Source organism: Numida meleagris, chromosome 3 (genome assembly GCF_002078875.1).
Source record: "Numida meleagris isolate 19003 breed g44 Domestic line chromosome 3, NumMel1.0, whole genome shotgun sequence".
Taxonomy (NCBI): Eukaryota; Metazoa; Chordata; class Aves; order Galliformes; family Numididae; genus Numida; species Numida meleagris.
In genome coordinates, this window is record NC_034411.1 from 110,911,961 (window position 1) to 110,929,162 (window position 17,202).

A 17,202-nucleotide genomic window follows, 5' to 3' on the forward strand; every position below is an offset into this window, starting at 1 on the left:
TTGGGGATGGATTACAGTACCTCTGATGGCATTAAAGCAAGGAACAGCTGCTGTGCTGACCACATTAGGATGGCTTTACTACACCTTTTGATTACTATCAGCTAGGAAAACAGGTTTATGTTGACTTCAAAACGACAGTTTGCAGGAGAGGGAAGAGCAAAACTGCTTTCAATTATTAGCAGGAATCAGTGGATGAGAACAGCTCGGTAAAATCTTTGGTTTGTCCCACTACAGACAACATAAAGGCTTCTTTTCTCTCCTTGCCTTTATACTGCTCCACAAAACTCCTGCTGCACACCTTGCAATGCCTGCCAAGGGAAGAAACAGAAGCTAGAAAACCCACCGGGAGCAAAGCTGATCAAGAATTGCAAGCACAAGTAGCACTCATTGCAACATCTCAAACCCTCCCAAACCTGGCAGAGATGAAATAACATCAGATTGTAGGGAGAGATGGCTGCTAGGTTCCCCTGCTTATCATCCCTGCCATAATCCTGGGAGGGAAGATGTTATTCTATGTGCATACATATAGTCAGACTCTCAAATACCATCGCACAGGATCATCAGGAGGAAAATAAAGACAAAGAGAACTCCACCAGCCCAAGTCCTCGGTTGAACTGCGTGTCCTGGCGAGCGCTCACGGGGCATTAAGGGGAAAGGCACACTGCTAGCCGCCGTGTTCCAGGCCAGAGCTTGACTTCCTCAAAGATCAAAAGGCATCTGAGTCCAGGAATCCTGAGCAACCTGTGACAGGGGACAGACAACTGCCAAGCGGAATCTTCATCCGCATTTGTCCCAGCGTGCAGGGATCTCTGCATCCAGCCTGCTCACAGTTCACCCTACAATGTGCTAGAGGAAGGAGAAGAACAGGAATCACTCTTCACTGCCTTGTAGATTAAGACCCTGCCACTCCTTTTGGCTCCCAGAGCCATTTTCTCAACACCCAGCAGAAGGTCCTCCTAAATCCTGCACGTGAACTCACCAGCACCTACCTTAACTTGTCTCATTGTGTGAAGTTCTCAATGTTTTAGCAAAACCGGTAAGAAAATAAGATTCCTGCATCAAGAAAAAACAACAATCATTTAAAAATACCAAATAGCCTGAAGGGACCTTTCCCAGGGAAGACTTCCCACCCAGCCCAATTCCTTGAGATAACCTCCAGGCTGCACAGGGCAGAGTGCGACCACAAGAAGCTGATACTATAATTTTTCCATCGCTGCTTTTAAGGAGAAAAAGTACACTGCCAAATTTAAAAAGCGGGCTGTGACTGCAGCCTTGCGTGGTCTGGAAAGAACATTAATCGGTTTATTTCTGTAATTTACCAATGACCAGTATAGCTAGATGTTTTGGAGCTCCGGATTTCAACTGCAGCAAACACAGGCCCACCTTTCACCCAGCTGGTCTGGTGCCAGGCACGTTCTCCCATCAAACCAAGGGCATTTGTGCTCCCAGGCACCCGGAGTACAGATGGGAAAATAACCCCAACTACTATAAAAATTATTAGACAGCATCCACATTACAGGCAACGCCATTTCAGGCCCAGACATCCTTGTTAGCTTCCAGTTGTTTGGTTTGGTTTGCCTTTGTGTTTTAAGAACTTCTCAGAAATAAACATTCATTGAATTGAGGAATATTTGGAGCTTGCAAGTTCCCGGATACCAGCAGAATAATTTTGGCTAAAGGCATCTTCTAACTCCACAAGAAGAAAAGGACACATGCACGGATCCAACCTGACCGCACTGTTTTCAGCACACAGCCTCAGTATGCCCAGTGCCCCTTCGTGCTATCAAATCCTGAAGCTGATGCACAGCTCCAGAAAAACAGTACAAATACTGAAGGCTGAAACAGGCACAACCACCTGAGAGGGAAGGAAAGGGAAGCAATGTCCGAACCAGAAAACAGCTCCTCACAGCTCCATCAGAAATTGTGCAGATCACTACAAAGACTGCTGTCAGATCCCATATAAATACATACATAAGAGCTGCTTTTAGTACCCTCAGCAAGTTGTCTTGGCAGTAGCAACAAGAGCTCTAATAACCTCCCTACAAACACCTGTTAGAAGCCTGAATAAGGAAGCCACGCCAGTCAAAGCAATTCATTAATTTCTTCCCCCAGACTAGAATGAACGTGCCACAGACCCCAAGTGTCAATGACTTAACCTCACCACTCCCTTTCCCCAGGAAAGCCTCTGCATCTTACTGCTCTGTTCACTGTCTGGGGGATCTCAGGACCAGCCACAGCCATGTATCCATACAGCATGCTGTGCTGACTTCACGGAGACAGAGTTTTGTCCCAGCCCCCTGCTGACCCACGAGTACAGCACACAACCAGTACATAACCAAGTTAGCCAGTGCAGCTTACCAACAAGGCCCAGCAGCTGTACCACAGGAAGCTAATGTAGATTTATAAATGCCAACCATCACGAGCTCAGATTGTGGAGAGGGCTTGCATTGCTGCCCAGAGAGCTGTGCATACCCCATCCCCACCCCTGGAGGTGCCCAAGGCCAAGCTGGATGGGGCCCTGGGCAGCCTGAGCTGCTGGGTAGCAACCAGCCCACAGCAGGGCTTGGGTGGGGATGGGCTTTAAGGACCTTCCACTTTAAGGTCCTTCCAACACAAGTGATTCTACGATGCTACAATCATGGGGCTCAATTAGTTAAGGTCACTACTACAGCATGTAACTTAGATGAGATCTCTGACGCAGACCGCAACAGTTCACAGGCGTTTGTAGCTGAAATACTGTATTGCACAGGTATGAATCACAAAGTATTTGAGATTAACTACACAATAAAATTGAAACGCCACAGAAAGTGAATTTTTAGAATGAGTCTCAGAGCACGAGCAGCCTCCTACAGCTGCAGGAGGGAGTGCCAAGTCAGTTAATGCTGCAGTGTACTGGGTTCGTGTGGCAAGGTTTCAGTAGCAAGGGGCTGCAGGGGAAGCCTCAGTGCTTCACTTGACTCTAACCTTGACTCACTGCCCGCTGGCTGATCACAGCCAAGCCCAGAACGAACCCAATCTTTGTGATCATTAAGAAAAAAAAGCTCTTAGATGTTATTTCTTAGAACCAGCCCCCGGAGAAGGGCATAAGACAGGATTCCTAGACAGCAGCTATGAGTCACAGCGCTGATGGACACTGCTTCTGCAGCTTTTCTTTGCAAGCTTTTTATTTTTTTATCATTAAAATACACTGTATATGTATCTATTTATATATATTTTTTAAACAGAATGAGAGGGAATAGCTCTCGCCCCATGTACAAAGCAGAGCAAAACAAAGCAGGCAGAGATTCCACAGCACAAGGCACAGCTGCTCCAAGTGGCAGTTTCTGATAACGTTATCAAACCAACAGAGAACCTTAAAAGGTAGAAAAACTGAAAGTGGAAGAAAGCAGCAGCGGGTGGACCAGGAAGGCAGAATGAAGCCTGCATTCCATTCCACCCTTGGAGTGGTGACTTCATCTTCGCTAAGGCGACTTTCCACTGAGGCCAGGCTTGAATACTAATATTAGAATAAAAAGAAGCGTGCCACCCTCTAAATATAATGATGACTCAACACCTAGAGGCTTCAGTGATGTAATAGCGGCCAAAGAGATTCTGACTTCCCAATCCAGATTTTCAAAGTGAAGGCAAGAGGAACAGATCTTGCCCTGCAGAAACGCAGCCTGCCTCCTGGAGTGTCTTCCTGAATTAGCCCGTACAAATGGGAACCGGAGAAACATTGCACGCGTGGCAGCAGACGCACCAGCTCCACTTTGTGGAAAAGGAGCACTGAACAGACAGAGCCATTTTAATTACATGTTTCGGTGTCAGAAAGCATCAGGAGGAAGCTTCAGTTCCAGCATTAACATGCAAAGTTAAAGGCAACACAGCAGAACGCTGAGCTGTCCGGCGTCTTTTGCTGCACTATGAACAGAAGAGTAGCATGAAAATTTGCTTTGCTGAGCTGAATGCAAGAACAAAGGGAATCACAGAACCACAGAATGGCCTGGGTTGAAAAGGACCTCAAAGATCATCGAGTTTCAACCCCCTGCTGAGTGCAGGGTCATCAACCACCAGCCCAGGCTGCCCAGAGCCACGTCCAGCCTGGCCTTGAATGCCTCCAGGGACGGGGCATCCACAGCCTCCTTGGGCAACCTGTTCCAGTGCAGGGAAAAAAAAGTCTCCCTAAGTACAGCTAGAGTCCTCTTAGAGCATCATCCATGGACAAATAGTCCAGCACTCACCTGAGATAACCTTAAATCCTCTTCCAGACTCAAGTTCAATAAGCTGAAGCAAAAAAATCAAAGGAAGTCTAACTTAGCCTTCTGTAGTACAAGCTGTCATCCAACAGCTGACAGTGAAAACGTAAGGTGACAGAATCCCTCATGAGAACAGCATGGTGCCCAAGCCCACGCTCACTCAGCTTCAGGAGATCTCCAAGGAGAAGACCCCACAGCCCCTGTGGGTACCTGTGCCAGCGCTCCGCCAGCTCACCGCACAGTACAAGTGCTTCCAATGGGCTGGGGGAGCCTCCTGTGTTCTGCTTGGTGCCCACTGCCCCCGGGCATCCCTGAACAGAGCCCGGCTTCATCCTCTCTGCACCCACCCTCCATGTATTCACGGACACGGATAGGATCCCTTCCCTCCTTCTGCTCCCCAGATGGAAGTCCCAACCTTCTGCTGGAAGGAGTCCCCCTCACCCTCTGCCATGCCCTTTGCTGGGCTCCTCAGTGGGCCCACGTGTCTCTCACCACGGAGTCCAGAACAGGACACATCTGGCCGTGGCATTTTTTTTTCCATGTGGTAAAATAATAAATAACAACGACTTCCCCTATTGGTTTTAATTAAACTGGCAAGAAAAAAAGCCCTGAACGGACTCCAGCAGCACCGCCATAACTCAGACGTTTGGAAAACAATGAAACATTCGTTGTCTGAAATAACCATCAGCTTTTATAGGTGCCCCTTCCAGCGTGAATCAGAACAAAGAAGAGCCTACAAAGGTCCTCTTTGTACAGCCTGCAAACACAGGGAAGAAACACACCTTCCCCACGTGCAAACATCTCCCAGTAGAGACATGAGTGAGCAAGCACGTCCCAGGGCATCACAGCACCTCGGGAACGCACCCTGGGACAAATGCCTCCCCTTGACCGAGCGCTTACCAGCCTCAGCCTGGAGCAAGTGACACAACCACGTACACAAGCTTCAGACCGGAGTGACACCAGGCAGAACGTAAGCCCAGGAGAAGCGTTATCACCCGGGGAGCCCGGCAGCAATTAAGCGTTAAAGCAAACGTGTTCCCACACTCAGGAGCGGAGCAGTGCCCTTGGGCTGCTCACCCCCACTGCTCTATGTGTTGAGATAAGAGGAGCAGCACCTCTCAGCCCTCACATCACCGGCCAGAAATAACAGCGGCAGGGCTGCCGCACCTCGCCAGCACATCAGCTTTTCCCCCCCCCCCCCCGAGAGGCGCGGGATGGATTCCAGGATTTCGGAGGAATTTCATTCTGAAAATACTTAAAAAATAAGGCTTGTAAGACCCAAGCAAGGCAGTGCTGTGCACTCAAACTAAACAGAGAAATCTGCCCCTTTCATTATGCAGGAGCGAAACAAAGAACACAGCACAGCGATGGGGACACGGCCAAACCTGATCCCAGCTTGGTGACAGCCCTGTTAATTGAATTCTCCAGGCCTTTGTTGTTCAGTGCCCATCCAAGGAGCACAGTGTTCTCTAATCACATTGTGAAGAATGTACAATTTCACTTTCTGTGAGGGGCAGGCTGTCCATGACAGGTGCGCATACAAAGGTAGAGAAAGATTTCTGATGAGATGCTCTGTTACGGTAGCATCATCAGATACACACAGCCAGTAGTCATCTATATTCCTGCTTTCTTCTGCCACTGTTTAAATGAGACTGAGGTCCCCCCCCATGCAGCTTCCCCTCTGTCCGTGCCGAGACCTGAAGGTGCCAGCCAGGAGAGAACTCAAGCCTGGTGTGGCAGATCCCTCGTGAAGAACCCAACTCTCAGCTGTGACAACTCCTCCTCTTCAGAGAGAGAAGATCCCAACTCAGGCTCCCTGCGGCTGTCAGGTAGGCAAGACTGAGGACTTCCTAAGCAGAACTGCACACCCACACCATGCACTCTTTTGGCAGCATCTGAGGCAGGACATGGTAAGGACAGACAAAGCAGAGCAGCTGATCCACAGGGCAGGGCCACGGGCAGCCATCTTTTTCCTCAAGGTTGATACGAGCCTACACCCAAGCACAAACTAGAACCTACCTTGGTTCTGATAGCAGTTGAATGCCTTTAAATTAGAATACTGAAGGCACTTACTAAAGATGAGTATTTCAAAGTAAGTGCCTTGCTTAGGCACACGTTAAAAGCTTCAGCTTGACAGCTCAGCTTCTATGACACACCAGGTAACAGAACTCAAAGCTGTCAGCCTGAATTCTTTACATTAATACTGCTGTATGCCAGAGCCGCTCACGAGCATATATATTTAAACTTTGTTTATGCAGCAAGTTCAGAGGCCAAACCAAAATAACCATTTACACTAACTGGCACCTTCTAAATCAAATATACCTCCATCTCCCTCCTACAGGTGTAGGCCATGAGTCAAAGACAAAGATAACATTGCAAGAACTTCCCTTTCTGCAGAATGGATTAAGAACAAGCCTCCTGTAGATGACATTCTTCTTTTCAGAGGACATGTTACAGCAGTAGGAATATGGAGTACCACTATATAATGGATCAGTACATAATTAACGATATAATCCTTAGAGGTATTAATTAATTGCAATCGAGACTCTAAAGTTGACAACATTTTTTATGGAAGTCATGCGTGCCGTTATCCTGCCGCAACAGCTAACAATAGAAAGGATTACGAGCGCAAACCAACTGGGAACACAAGTATGCGTTCTACGGGAATAATACAAGTCATAATCGACTCCCCAGGCCCTTAGATTTAATGAGACATCTGGAGGTAATCCCATCCAGTTAAATATAGACTTCCAGGAGCAACTACCTACCTGCCAACAGAGCTGTTCAATCCATGTCGTTGACAGTTTACGGCCACGCACGGCGCAGGACGCACCTCCACAGCCCAGCTGCCCTTAAGACAAATCCCTAAGTCCCATAAGCCCACGGGGATTGCTCTCCCACACACTTACATAATCTCCCATTTCATTTTCTATCTAAGCCACCGCTGGAACACAGCTCTCAACAAGGGAAAGCTTAGGAGCAAGCGGGGAGAGAATCGGCGCAGAAGGAAGAGTCGTCCCCTCGTTCTAGGCAGGCTTTTGCTGTCTTCCTTTCCAATGGTACTTTCAGAGCCTCTTCATGCTAGAACCATCCAGGAAGACATTCCCAAACCTCTACAGTATGCATAATGAACTTTAGAAAAGTTGGAGATATTTAGCAGTTTGTTATGAAATACTACAAACTAGCACAACGTAAATGCAAGCTGCTTCTCAGCAAAAAGGCTTCAAGAAAAAAAAAAAAATCCACCATTTTCCAGGACTGTAGATTTGTTTGCTGGTGGGATTTTTAAATATATGAACACGATCATTTTGTTTCGCCCTGTGCTGTCTGAACATCACTCCCTTCTCATCTGTAGTAGTCAAACAAAAAGACGAAATCATTATGGGAAAAATAATCCAAAGCACTGCAAGCAATGGCACTAGCACAGCCTCAGCAGACAGCTCTTCCAGGATCTTTGACTGAAAGTGCCCCTAAAGCCTAGCTCCCATTTCCCTTCATGTGGTAGTTTTCCTGCTATTATAAAGACTGACTGTCCATCCTGGACAAGCTTCGGTCTCACCAAATCTGATCTGTAGTTTGATAAGCTAGGTCCAGCCAAAGCTCAGCTTTGCTGCTGCAAGCTTGTCTCCAAATCGACTGTTCTGGACAAGAAACTTAAACAGCCTCAGACGTGCCTGTAACTATTAGCAGAGATTGATCTCATTAGGCAACAGTGCCCCAAATGATCAGTTTGACACTCCTGGCATCTCCCTCGGGAAACACACTAGGCTTAGAAATCAGACCTGAAGACACACTGCAGAACGAAGGAGTGTTTTTGTCTGTTTGGATGAAAACAATATGCTCTTCAAAAGAAAAAAAAAAAAGAACTGCTCTGTTTTAGACTAATCGCCAAGCCAGAAGATATTCTCACGCTCTTTAATTTGTTCCACCAGCATTCATTTAGGTCTTCCAGGTAAGATACAGAACTTAAAGCATTTGAGGGGAAGAGCGGTCTCCTGTTGCAGTGGTATGTGATCAGCAAGCAGGAGGAAGTGTCTGTCATGTGTTTAACTTCGCCACCTCCAGCACGACTGCAACTACTGTTGCTATAGAGACATGCACCCACATTTCAGTGCTCTGCAAACCTGAACCACGAAAAAAACCAAAACACTGTTCACCGCAGTTGGCAAAAAGGCTTCTAGGCTCTTAAACGCTGTTGCCCACCTCCAAAAGAACTCATGCAATCCAGCTTCTTGGCACATGACGGATTAAAGTACTTCTGGCTCCTCAAAACTGCAATAAACACAAGTATCACAGAAGACACACGCTTCTCTTATACTGAAAACACGGAAGCTGGCACTGTACCTTACTGTCCACGCTTTCAAACACGGACTGGTGAACGTTACAAGCAAAGAGAGAATTCGGGAGGTCGTTGAAGTCAATTATTTCATGCAAATCTTCTTCTGTCAAACATCTCTTCAAATCGCTGTCTCCGTTTATAGAGTAGAGCAAGAAGCGTCCTCCATCCTCTGCGATGCAGCCGTAGTGCCCGAGGCCTCGCATTCCAAAGAAGTAGGAGTCTCCCCTCATCCCTAGCAGCACGAAGGAGAGAGACATGGTTACATGACACTTCAAAACAGCACATACACAAGTGCAGGAATTCATGGTTTGGGGTATAGCATGAAACTGACATCCTGCGAATTATCTCAAAGCAACATGTGAAACAGGGCACGAAAACCAGTTTCACTACGGCTCCAACAGGGGCTCTGCTTTAGGTTCATCCTTTAGCATGGAAACAACCTCAGCACATCAGCACAGGCTGCTGAACACAACCAGAAATGAAGCCTGACTTGAGTTTCACTCATCCTGTAAAGAAGCAGTATATTCTATCCGTGCTAAGAGAGTCCTTGTTGTTGCAGGGATGCCAAGCTAGTGAGCTTGCTCAGAGAGAAGTGTAATGCACTGGATGAGAATAACAGGAAAATAATAGAGAACTTGAACTGAAAGGAATAGAGACAGCCCTGCTGAAAAGCAGCAATAACATAAGAACAGCAGCAAACAGTACAACTAAGAAACATCGTCACTGAGAACAGAGACGCGTTCTTCTGCAGTTCAAGGACAGAATGTATGCTGCTCTCCATGCCCATTAGCAATTTGTTTGCATGTGAATGTCACTAGGAAGCAAACACCAAAGGAAGAGAAGGGGGAAGACGAGCCAGGTGATGATTCTCAGCACCTTTTAGGAAAACCCCGCTGACTTTGGAGCCTTTACTCCCAAATCCATCACAGCAGAAAGACCATTCTAAGGACACGGGAGGGACAGGCCAATACATCAGGCACCGTCCCTACCACTGATGCAAGAATAGACCTAAAAGCCCAGGGGGAGAGTAAGGAAGCGTCCAAGCAGGCATTGCTACAAATGTTGGCATTCGCTGTGCCCAGCACAGACAGGCCCTAGTACCAGCACATTAAACAGCAACTGCAACTTACAGCATCTCCGGAGCTCTCCACCAAGCTGACTGGAAGCAGTGCAGAAGAACAGTTATTCCCCTTACACTGATGTTTCTTGCAATAACAACATAGAATCATAGAACCATAGAATGAGCTAGGTTGGAAAAGACCTACACCATCATCCAGTCCAACCATCCACCTACCACCAATAACCCCACTAAACCATGGCTCTCAACGCTATATCTAAATGTTTCTTGAACACCTCCAGGGACGGTGACTCCACCACCTCCCTGGGCAGCCCATTCCAGCGCCTGACCACTCTTTCAGAAAAGCAGTATTTCCTAATGTCCAGCCTAAATCTCCCCTGGCACAACTTGAGGTCATTCCCCCTCGTCCTGTCACTGTTACAAGAGAGAAGAGGCCGACCCCCAGCTCACTACAACCTCCCTTCAGGAGTTATAGAGAGCCATGAGGTCTCCCCTGAGCCTCCTCTTCTCCAGGGAGGCTCAGGGGAGACCTCATGCAGTCGCTGACTTCAGTCTCTCCTCCTAACAAAAGTTGCAATGACAAACACAGCGTGCTCATCTGGTTCAGATCTGCCCTTCCCATACTGCATACTTGTTAGCCTCTATTAATAGTTGCAAATATTGCGTCAACTACATTTTGCACAACTGCCATCCAGAATTATCCTGCACCTTATTCAGGCTTCATCTCAACACAGCAACGTGAAATTACAGAGCTAACTTGCCACGCTCGTGGCTTTCATCCAGCCTCATTGCTGACGCAGCTCAGCAGCGACGTTTGAGGACCGAGCACATCCTCCTGTAACCTCATGTTACAGAAACGCCAGAAATCATCACTGCCGAAGTCTCAGGGCTAACGACTGAAGTCCTCGAGGAAACACACTGAAGTCACGCTCAAAAGAATCAGCCCAGCACTGAGCCTGCACGTACTCCGCTCCCAAAGCACGCAGTGGAGCCCAATTCCTCAGCCTGTATTCCAGCAGCAGGGTTGGAAGGCACCTGCAGAGAGCACAGAGCCCAAACCACGAGCTCAGATGCAGAACAGTGCAGGACCTTCTGCAGACACACACTGTCACACGTGTTCAACGCTGAACAGCAGTCAGGAACTCAGCAACACAGCAGTACTGACTCTGGTATTTGAAACAGCTTATTGAAGCCTGGAAGTATCATGCATTACAGCACCTACCTGGGCGTACTGAACTCAAAAAGCCTCGGAGCAACCGCAAGCCAATGCTCAGAAGCCACAGGGTGTGAATTAACACTCCCTGAGCTTTCTAGTGATGAGGAGGAGTGACACAGAACTGGGAGGAGCAAAGTTTAGAATGTATGTGAACCTCCTAGGACACCACAAAGCAGGACTCTGCTGGCTGCATGGGGCTTGAAGGCAGCGCAGAGCAGCAGATGAAATACACGACCATGCACGCCTCTCATCACAGCAGCTGGTCTTTTTTGGATCTGCCTTTTAGCCTAACAAACAAACTTCACCTCCACCATAAAGAGCAAGCAGCAATGTTAAAGGCTGCCTTTAGAACTGGTGAAAGATATGGGTGCTGACACACTCCGAGTCCACCCCCCAGTGCATAGCAAGTCTTTTGGGGTGCGCATACAAGTGAGGGATCTCAATATGGCCAGAAGTCAGAAAAGTCTAAAGGCTTCTTCACCAAACTGAGGGGGAAATACTATTATGCCTGCATTATAAGGTACATAAAGATGTTACAAAGCATAAAATTGAGCAAAAGCACAATAGCAAGCAGCTAAACAGAACAGAATGTCGAGTTACAACAATGAAGTTTCGGCTTGTAAGCATCTGAGATAGTAAAAGGAAATGAGCATAAAATACAGCAGGTGATTCTGACACACATGGGCTCAGAGACCCACCTGAGTCTCCAAGTGAATAATCATTCTCACAATATGCTGCGTGACAGCAGCTTTGTTCTGCTGGAGTTATATCAGCAAAAGAAAGGTTGCTCCTCTCTTTTGGAGAAGTGTTAAGGCAGATTTCTCAGTGGGACTTTAGCACTGGGCACAAGCCACGTTTCTTCTGAAGGTCACTGCCCTGCACGCCTTTCAAGCATCTCTTCTGAGGGATCTGGAGGTGCTGGCTAAGTGCATGCTCACACACACGTGCCTCTTCTGTAGTTCAGATGCACCCCAAGTGCTGACTGATCTTCCCTCTGCTGGCGAGACAACAGGCTTCTAATTCTGGCTATTGCATCCTCTGCCCAGTTTAAGTTGGGTCCTGCACAACTAAGCACATCTGCATGAAGTAACTACTGTACGGTAAAGTTTGCAGGGTAAAAAAGAAAAAGACGTAGGAGTGAACAACATTAAAGCAGAAATCTCCCTGATAGGAGGCATGGATGCTCCCCCAATGAAATGATGTGCCTGTCATCCTGAGCCCCAGGACAACCAGCAAGGACAAGTGTGCTTGAATCACCAGCGTTTGCTGGTGCACTTCAAACCCGGCGGCTGCAAACTCAGGCTCCATCTGGACAAACCAGCACTGCTGCCAAAAGCCCAATTGTCACCTGGGGCCGCTCGCTTCCAGCACCAGCTTTCCCCAGCACTTGGGTACTGGAGAAGGCATCTTCAGATCCAGTTCGTGGCACGACCGCACAACTCAGTTCACCTGAAGCAAGTTTACTGACCTGGCATAAGGGGAAAACTGAAGGTTTAATTCCATTAGGTTGTTAGCTGGCGTGATGCATTTTATGGCTGCAAGAATGTTCGCAGCAAATAGAAAAAAAAAAAAAAAATAAGGAAATGGAAAAGGAAGCCAAAAAAATAGTAGAGGCCATCAAAACTCAGGAACAGGTTGCAGAATCATTGAGGTTGGAAAAGAGCACTGAGATCACCCAGCCCAAGAGCCAGCACAACCCCAGAAACCACGTCCCCAAGCACCACATCCAGGAAGGCCACAGCAAAGGGCAGGATTTCATTTTGCAGCACCTCATCTACTTAAAGCGTCCACAAAGTTATAACCCGAGTTTTCATGGCTCTGCGTTAATTGTTGTAATAAAGAACAGAAGAGAAGTTCTTTCCAGCCAGCCATAAGCAGGAATTCCCATCCATTATAATGTCAGACATGCATATAGTACAAGTGGTAACTGCACGTCCCTCATTAAACCAACCAAACCCCTTAACACTCCAGTGTTTTGCTGTTGCTGGTGTTGGCTTACGGCTTTTTTAATTTACTCAGCCACTTCAGAAGTCCCCTGTCCAAAATATTCTCTAATCACTCCACTACTTTAGAACAATTTACATCTCAAATCCCTTAAAACATTTCTAAATCACATTTACTCCAGGAGCTGGATTCTACATATGAAGTTAACGCCATTAGAAGCTGTCTTACGTGCAGCAATAACACAATCACTGGATGCCATTCCCATCTACATCAGAGCTCCTTTCCACAGCTTGAGAGAGCTAGATTTGCACTCATGGCTCCCTTTGTATTTTCACAAAGACCTGGAAGGATATTCCCATAAGGGTAAACCCTACTCACTTTTAAGAAGTACAAAAGCTCAGACCGAGTTGTGCGTTTGCTACTCCCTCCCTCAATGAACTTTTTTTGTATTCAGTTTTCATACTGAATGGCCAAAGAACTGGCAATACCACAGACCCTAGCCAAGCACCACCTGTACTGATGCTAAATTTGGTCAGCACGACCTGAGCCCAGGGCCGCCTGGCAGTTCTACAGCAGGACCGTCCCCTCCGGAAGGCCGGGACACAAACTAACACAACCCCAATTCCTCTAACTTCCAGCTGATGCTGATTCCTTGCCACATCGCTTCACCTTCTTTAAATGAAGCTTGTAATCCGTATTCCTCAGCCTTATTTCTGAATTTGGCGTTGAATTTGGAATCCTAAAGATTTCCACTCAGGAAATACACTCCACAGAGCATCCCAGCAGCAGTTACCCCGTGGCAAACCACCGCCCTGCCAGGACCCCGGGCAGCCTCCCTGGGGCTTCTGCCGTGGGATTCGCTTCACAGCAGCAGCAGGGATGGCGGAATTCCTCCTCCTGCAATCAACGAGCCCCTGAGCCTGTAATTAGCAAGAGCTCAAAGTGTCAAGCACGTGACGTTCTCACCATCCCCTAACGCGTTTCAATGGACCGGCGGCTTCAATATCACCACGCACGTATAGATTGACCCACGGTATTTATGGAAACTAAGAAGGCATTTCCTCGGTGACCGCTTTCCTGTCCTAAGAGTTTTTAAAAAGAATCCCTCCGGGACAGCAAGAAACAGGCACATAACTCTCCAAATTGCTAGGAAACTCGACTTTTATTATTATTATTATTATTATTAAACACTGCTTGCCATGACAAACAACACGACTAAAAATAGAATAAAGCAAACAAACGGTTACGAATACAAGCTTTAAATATCATCACTGCAAACCAAAAGGATTATTGAGTTCTGGCTGCAAACCTGACAGCAGCAATCTGCAGGAAGGGAGAAAACATGGGGGGAAAAAGAAAAACCAGAGCAATGTGGTTGCATTGTTCCTCTAGAAGGGTCCAGGGAAAGCACAGGATTTCAGCTCCGCTCCCGCTACGTATCAGTAAGTTTGATCCTAATTCTAAAGTATTCACTGAAAACAGAGGAGTTACCGGTTTGAGTGTTAGCCTGAGGACACAGCTGGACCAGCACAGAGGTCCTGGCACCACCAGGCCACTGAAATGTCATCCCATTCTGCAGAACCAGCACCGGAGATGGGTATTATTTTTACACGGGGCTAATTCTTCACTGTGGACTGGAATGGAGACGTTTTAATTAGAAAGCAGCACGGCACCTCCTGCGACACGATTAATGAACTGCTGCAGTTGAAGCGCAGTACAGACTGTGGCCACCCCTTCCCTTTGTCTTCTCCCTGCACCGTGCCTGGGCAACAGCTCTTCCCCCTACAGCAATGCAGATGAGTGCTGCATTTCAGCTCCCACTTGGGCAGTACCACACCACAACTCCACTCTCCGCTATCCCTGTTACAGAAGGGGCAGAGTTATGAGGAAGAGGATTTTTTTTTTTATTTATGCTAACTGGTACAAATCCCAAACGTTCTAATCCTTTCCATTGACATTAGAGCCGTATTAAATTTAGCTGAGCCTTTGTAACTATTTTTGGAGGCTTTTAGCATCCAAAAGGGACTATTCACTTTTATTCATCTCGAGCAGGCTGGCCAGCTCAAGCTGTTCAAGACTTGCACGTTGCTCAGACTCAAGCGTGCCTCCCACGCCAGGGCTGTATCTTACACCTAGTGCACGAATACAGCTGGCCCCGCCGTGCCAAGCACTCGGCATCTCCAGCCTCACAGCAAACAAGGCAGCAGACACCTCGTGCTCAGCCCTGCTGAGACAGGGCTCCAGCCCCCTGCCACAACAGGAAGACGATACCTGGAGAACCAAAGTCGGGTGCAAAGACTTGATGGGACTTCAGCTCGAGCAGCTGGGCTATGATTACCCAGACACGAAAGGCCCATGGTAACGTTAACGTGTTCGAATAGAAGAATCCTCCCCAAAACCAAAGGCACCAGAGCAAGCTTTCTGCTTACCTTCACTTGGCCCTGGCACTGCTCTGTTAAGGGATCCAGTTTAAAGGCGTGCACAGCATTACACCATCACTGGCCCTCAGATTTGTCACCTCGCACAGCGGGCAGCGTAACAGCCCTTCAGACATATACCCCAATTCTTACCAAGACCGACGTCCTTTCCCCTGCCAGGAGGAGAAAGGAAAAAAGCCATGCAAGTCAGAGGGACACACAACTGGAGCTGTTCAGGGTGTTTGGTGCTTAGAAGAGACTCCGAGGGAAGCGGTCAGTGGGCACGGCTTGACAGCTGGACGAGCTAATCTTAGTGGCCTTTTCCAATCTTAACAATTCTATGAGTCAGACACCACGATGACAACCTGGGTGACAAGAAAAGCCCAAGAGCCGAGCCACGAGCTGCTCCTGCCTGGCGGGCTGAGAGCCTGCTGCTCGCCGTCACACTTCAAGGCTCAACAATGAAGATGCACTTCTAATAAACAACGCTCTTCAGAACCAAGAAAGCCCATTCAAACTATAAAGTCACGTTAAATGCCTATAAAACTTCAGGTGTAGCTCAGAATGAAGTCTCAGTTTTCCTTGATGGTGCATATCGTGAAAAAAAAAAAGCACTAAGGTCACCGATACGATGACAAACGCCTTCTGTACAACGCCAAACAGAGCCCCTGGATGTGCCTATGCCCTGCAGCACTTGGAGGAGAGCAGAAACAACACCACCGAGCTGCAAACTCCCTCAGAAGTCGGAGTTCCCGGGAACAGGACTCCTCCACACAGCTCCTGCCGTTAGAGAGAAGTTCACCGCTAGCAGCGTTGATAACGTACCGAAAAAAGAAAGCCCTCTGCCGCTTGAACCCAACGAGTTTGCGGCTTCCGAGCGCTTCCTATTCTCCCAGCACTCAGCCCTCCGGCAGCTCGCGGTGGACGCGCACCCAGAGCGCTCGGCTTCGCCGCAACAACCCGGGCAGCAGCGGAGCGCACGGACAGCGCTCCCACATCGGCTGGGGAAAGCCGGGGCAGCCAGCACGGAACGCGAGGAGCGAGCTGAGCACAGCCCGGACCGCAGCCCTCCTCCCCACCGCTGCTCTCAGGTACACAGAGCCGCGCAGAGCGTTTTCCTCTTAGGAAACAGCCTCCGGGAGAGTGGAGGGACACGAGTGTTTCTAAAGGGACGCTTCAGAACCCAAGGACCACGCAGTATCCCTGGGGGGAGCGGAGGGAAGCAGCCCCAGCTCGGGGCGCGCCCGCGGCTCCCACGCCAGGTGGCGGCGGGGCGGGGCGGGGCGGCCGCGGCTGTGCCACGCAGCGCACGGAGCGCCCCGAAGGGCACGGAGGGTCCCGGCCGCCCCCGCCCCTCCACGCACGCGGCGGACGCCGCCCGAGCTCCCCCGCAGCCTCGCCCGAGGAAACGACGCCCCACGGCCACGGGCATCTCCCCTCGGAGCGGCGAGCGCCGCGGTAAGAGCGGGGCCGGGGAGCGGGCAGGGCGCTTACATAACGCCGCCGGGGTCGGCGGGGCCGCGAGCCCGCGGGCGGGCGGCCGCCCGAGCCTCACCTGCTGCGGCTGCCTCGGCCTCCCCGCCGCTGCCGCCCCGTCAGCGCCGCCGAGCTCCCGCCGAGCGCCCCGCTCCTGCCGGCTGCCCGCGCCGCGGAGGCGAAGGTGGAAGGAGGAGGCGGGAGGGAAGGGGCGGCCGACACCCAATCACCGAAGCGTTCCGCCCTAACGGGCGGGCGGCGCCGCCAGTAAGAACGCGCGGCGCGAGCCGGCCCCGCCCCCCGCGCCCTCTGGACACGCCCCCTTCTGTTCGCCGCTTCGCGCCACGGCTCCGGGCGGGGACAGGTGGGCGGGGGCGGAGCCTCGCGGCGGGAAAGCGCGCTCCGTCAGGGGCTGAGGGGAAATGATAAGTGAGGATGGTATAGGGAAATCACTGTAAGATGGGATAGAAATGAGGAGAGGAGAGGAGAGGAGAGGA

General features: G+C 49.4%; 1 protein-coding gene across 1 annotated transcript in view; it reads right to left on the minus strand.

Annotated features, from left to right (window-relative positions):
- The window catches only part of RCAN2 (regulator of calcineurin 2), a 79,940-nt gene extending 63,016 nt beyond the window's left edge, over positions 1–16,924 (minus strand). Inside the window, exons 1-2 of the mRNA XM_021393038.1 lie at positions 16,785–16,924; positions 8,580–8,806 (exon numbers count right to left, since the gene is read on the minus strand). Of these exons, the coding sequence (XP_021248713.1) occupies positions 8,580–8,804 (225 nt within the window). The 5' untranslated portion in view covers positions 8,805–8,806; positions 16,785–16,924. The remainder of the gene's footprint in view (positions 1–8,579; positions 8,807–16,784) is intronic.